The sequence below is a fragment of the Rhinolophus sinicus genome, linkage group LG15, assembly GCF_036562045.2.
Source record: "Rhinolophus sinicus isolate RSC01 linkage group LG15, ASM3656204v1, whole genome shotgun sequence".
NCBI lineage: Eukaryota > Metazoa > Chordata > Mammalia > Chiroptera > Rhinolophidae > Rhinolophus > Rhinolophus sinicus.
In genome coordinates this window covers 17,006,778-17,016,261 of record NC_133764.1, presented here as the reverse complement: position 1 = coordinate 17,016,261, position 9,484 = coordinate 17,006,778, and the positions used below count along the sequence as shown (strand labels likewise).

Below are 9,484 nucleotides of genomic sequence, written 5' to 3'. Positions count from 1 at the left end.
CTGATGTCCAGGTCCCTGTTTTTCAGCACCATGCATTGCTGCCTCTCTTTGAAGGACAGTTGTCACTTTGTCTCACAAGCGCTGATACTGAGAGTTATGCTTTGTGGCACATAGGAAAGAATGCCTGGACTTAGAAAACTGGGGTTCCTGTCCTGGCTCAGTCACCCTGTTTTTGCAGCTCTTTGGGCTCTAAGAAGAGGGCTGGGTCAGGTTCTATCCAACCCTGCACCACTTGTAGGTAGGAAAGGAATCTGACTTTCTGCCTTCTACACTGAAAGGACATCTTTTCTTTCCCCTCTCCTTCCTCCTTTTTAAAGAGAGCTAGGCACTCCATTCTAAAGGTAGGGTCTGGGACTGGAAGCAAGAACCTTTCAATCCATCCTGCCCTCAGTTCCATCATCTGGGAAAAAGAGTTGTTCTCCAGGTACAGCAGCCAGGATTCATAGGTATTGCTTGGGCCTGGCATGGCTCAGCCCTGCCCTCTAGCCTTCTGACCGCCAAGGTCTGGCAGAGCGGTGAGTGGGCGGAGCCAAGGCACAAAGAACCAATCAGAGGAAGAAGCCACCTGGGCTTGTTTTCTTGTTACCCGTTTGAACTGTTAGCTGCGCTCTGAACTGCAGTAAGTAGAAGATGGGCATGAATTTCATCTTTCATAAAGCCATTTTCTGGAAGCGGTGGCCTGGCAACTTAGATATGATTTGCTCCATTTTCTTTGGCTAGAAAGCCAAGACTAAACCTATCTATCTAGATTGGTTAGGGACTCGGGGCACCCCTAGCATGTTTTATGAAATGATCTTGCCTTTACCTTTATGCACTCGGAGACCACCATGCAGCCAGAGACCAGTGGCTTGCCCCTCTCACTTGATACGGACGATTCTGAATGAAGCATGCTAACAATTTTTAGTTCAAGGCAGTGTTTTCTCTGGAAACCAGCAAATTGGTTTTGCTAGAAATTTGGAAACTGTAAACTGAACCTTCCCAACACAGCAGTGCTGCCTGGTATGTGATGAATGGCACCACTAAAATCTCTCGTGATAGATCTGTGGAGGGGTGGGAGAAGTGGGGAACCTCTGCCTCCACCCCTAGCCTGTTTCAGAGAACTACCCTTTGGCCCTCTCTCCCTTCCTCCACCATTGACATCAAGTTCTAACGATGGGAAAAGGTTCAAGCTTTTACTTCTTTGAAAAGTCACTCCCCATCCTAGAGTGATCTGAGGCGTCTTGAGCTGAAAGCTTGTGAGCTCTCACCAATGTCCAGAGAGGTCACCCACCCAAGAAATCCAGTCCCTTCTGGGGCAGGTCACAGCAGCTGTCCCAGAGCAGTCATTCTGCACCACAGATGGCAGAGGAATTTTGGTCCCCTTGCTTATTCATTCTAACATTCAGGTGGTGGCTTTGGCAAGGACCTCTTTGGCTAGGCAAGTTCCCAGCTTGGTCACTTGATTGGAACCACAATGTCTGAAATAAACTTTAGTGATTCTATTTCCCACCCAGTCTTAATTTTGTGGGAGGCAGAAAGTTATGTTTTTTTCTAGAGCTCAGCTATCTCTGAAGGGTGTGCTTGATGGAGACAACCACTAATTGCTTCATGTTTACCATCAGTGTTCTCTTCCAATCCCTCCACCTTCTCCAGCATCCACCCTCTTTGTGGCACTTGATCAAGCACACGTGTTTCATCTTCAAAATAAAAATTTATTCAGTCTGTAACAAGAACATTTAATCTGCACATTTGCGCACAAGTTCACATTAAAAACAGCGGAGCACATCAGTAATAAAAAAAATCTATGATACAAGTGGAACATCCCAACCACCGGGAAGATTAAGGAAGGGGATGAGACCACTCTTTATATTCTGCTTCAAATGCCTCAAAAAGGTCCCAGAGATTCCAGGGAGCACCTGCTTTAATAAAATGTGAGAATAAAAGTTTGGGGTGGCCTGGGGTAAAGGTAACAGTCAATGGGAGAGTCTTTTGGACTTGTTTTCCACATTTAGAACAAGTCCTACAAAATAATGTAGAAAGAAAAAATAAAAAGGCACCTTAAGCTATACCGAGCAAACCAAAACCCAATGAAACATAAAAACCAAACAATTCTTTGTGGGCTGATTAGGAAACCTTTCAGGGCCAGTTACCCAATTTTCAGACTGGGTCATCAGCTTGACTTAAGCCCTGGGCCTGAGCTCTGCGTGTGTATACAGGATGCTGCCACCAGGGTCGAGATGAGGACACAGATGGCAGCACTAGTCATACACCCCTTGGGGCATCTTCCAGCCCACGAGGGATAATTCCAGTTTAGAAATCCTGTCCTAGATCTCTGGGGCACTGAGAAAACGAGGCTGGTTCTTTTTTCATAGCAGGAGCCAGGCCTCGTCACCCTCCACTTCCAGGCTGGAAAGATACAAAAGCACCTCGCAGTAGCTCTCTGTGGCATCAGGAACCTCAAGCCCTGGGAGGGTTACGAGTGTGCGGCTTCCTGCCTTGGTGGCAGGCTCTCCCCTAATACGGGGGTCGGGAAGCAAATACATTTATGCCTAATACATGCCTTGTTCTTTTTAGTTTGCAAGGGAAAACAAAGTCCAAGATCCTGTTAAGTTGGATTGGTGCTGAAAGAGCTAAAATGTCACCTCATCTACCATCAAAAAGCAAAAAAACGACACTAGCCATTCACCATTACAACCATCACTGTAAGACACACAATCACTGAAGAAATGACGACTATTTCCACAGAGTGTCGGATGGGAGTGCAGGACATGGATGGAAGTCAGCTCCAGGCTTTCCCCGCCGACCCAGGAGAGCTGACGCCACAGCCTTGCTGTGGGAGGACCCCCAGGACAGTCAGGTCTGGGTGCCTGGAGGAGGGGACTGAGCTGCCGTCAAGACGATGCATGTTTTAATACACAATGTAAACAAAGTATCCACAAATAGTTGTTCAAAAAAGCCAAAGAATGGCTTTGTTTAAAAAATTTAAAATGCCCTTAAAAGTGACCCTTTTTGCATAATGCTTCTTAAAGAAAACAACTCCCACAAAAACATCTTTACCAAACATGCCTAGATCACTTCAGAACTAAAATCCTCAGGTGGAGCGGGTGATTTCTGTGAGCTGCCACGTCTTAGAAGCTTCAGGTCTATCCAACAGCATCTGTCTGGGGCCCTTTAGCAGGAGGGGACCTCAGAGCCTGGGTTGTCATCCTCAGGCTGTCTTTGGAGCTCTTGGTAATTCCCAAACGAGAAAGAGGAAACACAGTTGGGATAAAGGTACAGAACCAGGATAATGCGAGATAAAAGAGCCGGAAGAGGCTGAGATGCTAGTAATGATCCCAAACATTCAGAATCTGAAAGGCAACCAAAACGAGGAGAGATATTACTATACTACAATACTATACGTCTACTACGTATGCTATACACTACTCCTAAGTGTTTCTAAAGTCAAGAAAGGGTTGGGCTTTCTCTCCTTCCTACTGACCAGGTAACCATCCAGACTACAGCTCAAAACCTGTGCTCCTGGGGCTTTTACCCCAATGCACCAAAATGCTCTCTCTCTCACTCTCCCCCCCTTCAGAGAAAGTGAGAGTCAGACTATGGTGGTTTTCAAAATAAAGATAAAGAGAGGCACTGAGCAAGAGGTCAAGACTTTTCCTACTCATCTCTCAATCTACCAGAACTGCTGTTCCAGGGCTGGGTTGTCCATGAACAGAAAAAGGAAACGGGCCACCCGAGATTATAAAAAAGTTTGTAGAGAAGTCTGAAAAGTCCTTGATAACTCATCATATTCTTCCCCTGGACATCGCTCAGCTACGTAAATGAACACAAGAACACCCAGTTGTGGGAGTTTGAGAGCTGGCAAAACCCCATGGCAAGACTGAATTACAGACCCGGTAGAGGCTGTTTATTTAGGCAGGTAAGTTAAATGTTAAAAAAACAAATTAAAAAAAATAAATTAGAAAAAAAGGCAGAGCAAGAACATTTCCTCTATTTTTTACAAAGTTTTTGTTCTTCACAGCATTAGCAGGTTTCCTCCCCATCTTTGTTATTTAACGCACTGAGCATTGAACGAAGCAGCAGGGGAGAAGAGAGAACAGTACAGTCTTGACTATCCTGCTTGTACTTCTCGATGTGAGGGATGTCACCATCGCAAGGGACACCACTCTCTTAACCTCCATGCAAATCCTCCTGTCCCCACCCGTGCCAAAATTCCCTGTCCTTTCCCTCTCATAGTGGTGGTGCAATTCCCTCAACAAGATAGGCCAGTTTCGGTGGATGAACCCTGGAAAGTCACAGCCCTGTCTTGCAAGCCTCCTCACACTGGGACACGCCACCTAACGAAACACTTTAGAACACATTAAATGTCCTGGAATCACAAAGCTGTGTGGACGATACATTTGAACATTTAAGGAAACTATTTAGGGACAGCACAGGTACATATAATCACTACACCATAAAGACACTTAGAGCAGGAGGTTTCTGTCCAATCTGCCTCCTGACAGTGACATCAGACCCAACCATGGCTTCCACACGGTGACTAGATTCGCAGCTCCCCCGAGCAGCTATGAGTGGCCTCAGCCCCATTCTCTCTCCCCTTTGGGTCACCCTACTTACTACCTGCCCCCACCAAACACTGGCCTCTGACATCACCTTGACAGTCTGTGAACTTCTCTCTTCCTTTCAGGGCTGTGATGAACCAAAAACCTAAATCTCAAGTCTGTACTCGGTCAATCTCTTAGCAACGGGGACGTCAACCAAAGCAAACGGGAAGCAAGTCTGCAAACCTCTCCAGTTCTGATGAGCTGCAGAGGGTGTCTCATTCTAGGCGAAATCTGTTTTCGGTAAGAAGCAGAAAGTGGCTTGTTTACAGCAGGTGCTCCTATGTAAGGATCGCCACAACAGCAGCAAAGCGACAGCGTCCTAACCGGAGTCATGAGAGGCGACTGCCCTGGGCTGAGGCTTCCCTGCAGCCTCCCAAACCTAATCCCTTAGGAGCTTCCACCCTGGGCAGCAGGAGCCCTCACACACACGCCCTGGCTGTGGTTCAGCTCCCTGCAAACCATGTTCTGAGATTTCAGTCTGAGAGAGGAATCAGCCTTCAGTCAAACTGTGATCTAATGGGAACCTGTAGGGGTTTCTCTGAGGAGGAAGTCACTAACGACACATAATTTGGCAGGAGCTGGCAATTAGAAGTCTCCATTGAAACAATTACAACCACTGTCAATATACTCTGCAGATTTCTACCCACACCCATCAGTTTTATTTCTGTGGTGTCTGTGTTTTCCAGTTGCAGCTTTACTCCTTCTTAAAAAGAATAAATCAAAAAGACCCTATAACATCAACAACAAAACACTGTAAGAAAGTGACATTATGTACATAAATACTGTGTATAAACTAGAGCAATGACAAATCTTCCAGGAAAAGAAAGGGGAAAAAAACTTATGTCAAGTGTTAACAGTGATAGTATCAAAAAGAAAACGTTGCATTCAATGGAGGTTATACATATGTAATGTAACAATTCAAATATCATCTATGAAATTAAAAAAAAAACAGGCAGCACTGGGAGAAACAGCATGAGGGAGGAAAATAAATTGAAAAATATATGGCCATTAAACTCAAAAGACCCACAGAATTATTCAAGTAATGAAAGGGTTAAAACCCTACCTATGTATTCATTTTACAAGAACACACTGACTTTCAATTGCTGTTTTTCAAACTTGTCGCTATTGGATCTGAGCTGGGAGGATGCTGCAGAGCCCATTTCCGGTAGGGAGGGCCAGGACCACCACCTGTGCGCAGCCCAAGGACCCTAACATTGGGGGCGGCAGCCTCTCCACCCCCGACTTTCCCTCTTCCTCCTAACGCTTTCCTCTACAGAGGACCTCTCGGATTTTGTTTGGGGTTTGCTTTTAATTAAAAAAAATTATTTGCTTGGGGTAAAACCTCTTTGCTTGGTAAGTTTACGCCGGCCATTATCATATCATGCCTTTCTGAAATGATCCACTCTGGAGTACAAGAAATGGATTCCAGAAGACCCGAACCCCCCTGCCCCCAAGGCAAAGCAGAACTCGTCCACTTCAGGAATTCCAACAGGCCGGGGTTGAGGACCAAGGCCGACAGCACGCTGACGTCCAGTCCTGCTGCCCTTCAGCCCATCTGATGCATCAGGTCTGAAGAGCAAACCATCCACACACAGGCCCAGGGGAGCATTTCCAACTTCCGGCTCCATCCCCACTGTCCCCATCTGCTTTCCTTTCTTAAGCAAGCAAGCACACCTTTTCTCTCAGAGGGCAAAATGAGAGAAGCAGGTGGCAGTTGACTGAAAAACAGCAATTTCCCTTTGATAAAGGTGTTCTATGAAAATGAGTATTTTCTGAGGTTTGAATTTTCTAAAAATAAAAAAATGATAAAATGGTCTTGCCGTCCAAATCAATCTCTCTTTCACACACACAGAGAAAAAAAAAACCCAAACCCTGCATGCGCCAGGAACAGTAAAATGACCAAAAAATTATAAAATTAACCAATAAAGTGCATGTTCCTTACATATTACACCTGCCCCTTTTACAAACATTTCTTTTAGAAAGTCACATGTGTAGGCTCAGAATCACATGGTATTATAGAAGGGGTTGGTTGTCCGTTTTTTATCATTTGCTTTTTTCAGCCTCCTAAGCGGGTGAGTTCTGCTGTGCTGCTGCCGGCGGGAAGCCCAAGCCAGCGCCGGGGCTGCGCCTGCCCACTGCGGCCCCTGGGTCTGCAGCAGAGGCCGGCCTCCCTCAGAACTAGTCAATGCAGGTCCTGCCTTGGACAGCAAACACTGCTGACTGTAACCAAACTCTTTGGCATACTGTACGAGGGGCCTCTCCACGGGCTTGCTCTGCGCAATACACTCTGTTGTTTTAAGTTGCTCTATAAAATACTTGGTGGGCTCTGGGATCTGGGGGGCGTCTGGGTTTTCTGGGGGCTCGTGGGCCTCCAAGGCATGCATGCCGGAGTCCGTTCTGATGAAGGGCTGAAGCAGTTTGAGATGAGGGGACTCAGAGGAGACAGGCTCCCTCTCCAGTAAACAGTCTTTACAGAGGTCCAAGTAACCTAACTTGGCGAGGGAGGCTGAACGCTGCATGTAGAACGGTCTGGGGAGCCCTCCCTGGCACGTGGCTCGGGACTCGATTTCTTGAGTGCGCTCCCTCACCACACGGGGGCTGTGGCTGAGGCCCTTTCTACTGTCACCACTACAGCTATGTGGGAGGCTACAGGCTGCAGGTGATGGGTCTAGTTTTTCTTGTAACTTCCCAATGTTGTCACCAAGTTTGCTAGTTAAACTTAGGTCTTCACTACTTAGCTGGGAGCCCTCATATGGCACTTCACGGCCACTGAAGAGGGGACCCTCCTGATTTTCTTTCCGGCCACACTGCTCCTCAGAGGGCTCGCCGTCTGTGGTGCTGCTTTGCTCTGTGACGCCTTCCAGGTGGACCACAGTCTGGGGATGCAGGAAATCCAAGTTGGCAGACGGTATGTGAGTTGTGTGACTGACAAAAGGCGCTGCTGTGTCCAGGGCTGCGGAGGGGCCGCTGTTGCCGTCTCCAGGGCTGCTCACGGTAGAGGTCAGGTGAGCGGGCCTGTTGTGCTCAGGAGATGAAGAGTGAGGCGGAGGTAGCACTTTGGGGTGCAGAGAAACGTGGTCGGGGCCCAGCGTCCTGTTCAGATTTTCATCCAGTGCGCAGAGGACAGTGATGGACTTCTCCACTTTCACTTTCCTTAGTCCTTGCTCCCCACTCTTTTCACTCGTGGCCGTTTCACCCTCTGGCCCCGTGTGATCAGGTGACGTGACCGTAGGGGTATACTCAATGATTTCTATCTTCTTGGGAAGGGGAAGAGGAAAGGCCTGCGTCTCAGACCCCTGGCATGAAACCACAGTCCTCGGCACCTTCAGGCCTCCTTCCTGCTCTGTCCTGGTATCTGGCCCTGGGCACCCCGGGGGAGCTGGCAAGGGCTGAAACTCCAGCAGCGCGGGCGCTGGGATGACGGCGTCTTGCTCACAGTGGGGCAGTGAGCCAGCCTCAGACCCACTGCTTTTCCCTTTGCCCTTGTTCATCTCTGCTTCCTTGGGGACAAATGCATGTTCTAGGGTGGCTCCATCACTCTTCCCTTTCGGTGCTAGGTCTGCCACAGAGGAATCCTTCTTGGAATTCTTGCGAGTGGACAGTGAGGTAGCAGTGGGGGCAGCACCATGGCGCTCCCGCAAGCGTTCCTCCAACTCCAAGGTGGCCCGCCTCACGGAGCCAGGGCACCACTTGGCACCTGGGTGCACCCCGGGGCCCCAGAGTTCTTGTTCCCCCTCAGCTGCTTCCTCTTCTTCCAAGTCTGTGGTGGATGAGTGTGCGGTTAGGCAGCCTTCTGGGTCCCACTTCCCTGAGTCTTTGGCTAGTTCAGGCTGGGCTGTGCAGGGACCCTCATTCTGCTCATGTCCAGGTCTGTGCTCCAGGGCCTGGGCCCCCTCGAGGGGCACTTCCTGGACGGTGTTCTTCTTTGGTGTATGGCACGGGTTAGACAGAACGTCTCCTTTCAGTTGAATCTGTCCAACTCCTTGACTGATGGATTCGATCTCAGTGACGATTTCTTTGACTGAAATTGCATTTTCTGAGTGAGATTGTATGAAGATGTCTGGGCTGACCAGTTCTGAGATTGCCTGAGAGGAGACAATAGTGACATGGTTATGGTGAATCATAGTCTAATTGAAAATGCCTTTTTTTTGTTTACTACTCTTTTTTTTTTTTGCTTATTAATCCTCTATCCAGGAGAACCTTCTGGCTGTGAGGAAACGAGTCATGGAGTGCCTGGGACCGTCTTCTGCCCAGGACTGTACTCTGTTTTGTCATACAAGAAAAAAACATTCATCAAAGGCAGAGATACAAAATTAGTTACAGGCTGTATCACTGTCTACTGAACTTTCTGTTCTGTTTACTCAAATAGGATTCCAATCTAATACCTTGCTCCAAAAATGAACAGCAATTGGCCTTGGAGGCTCCTAATTTTCCTAACACCAGGAGCCTTCAGAATTTAGGCCATAATGGGGTAAATGAAAACTTTCCTCTCTGGCCTATCAACTTCCAGTCAGTCTAACCTGGCTTGAAAGGAATCGTTGCATGAAGGGCCCTGTGGCCACCTTAGATATGCCCCGTGTTAGCGCAAGATGGACAAGGCTATCATCTGATGTCTGATTTGGAGACACTGCTCTCTTCTCTCCCCTTGCCAGCTTGCATCCACGTCCTCCCACTTCTCCTAGCAGCAGCATCCCAGCACATGAGGGCACTCTGTGTCTGATCACACACAATTTCCAAGTTTCACATGGCTCCCCCCGGGAAAGGTTTACTTGTCTTATGCTGCCATGTGCCTGAGCAAACTAAGAAACTGTGACTCTGCCATGTTACTCTTCTACCAGTTACGAATTCCCAGATGGATTTAGAACAAGGTCAGAGAAAATTGGCCAATGCGAAAACAAGTCCTA

At 47.9% G+C, this 9,484-nt stretch overlaps 1 protein-coding gene across 4 annotated transcripts in view; it reads right to left on the bottom strand.

Moving 5' to 3' along the window:
* Positions 1-1,670: 1,670 nt before the first annotated feature.
* The window catches only part of SSH2 (slingshot protein phosphatase 2), a 232,578-nt gene continuing 224,764 nt past the window's right edge, over positions 1,671-9,484 (bottom strand). For all 4 annotated transcript variants that reach the window (XM_074320331.1, XM_019739497.2, XM_019739499.2 and 1 more), the window contains one exon: positions 1,671-8,665. In XM_074320331.1, the coding sequence (XP_074176432.1) occupies positions 6,584-8,665 (2,082 nt within the window). In that variant the 3' untranslated portion in view covers positions 1,671-6,583. The remainder of the gene's footprint in view (positions 8,666-9,484) is intronic.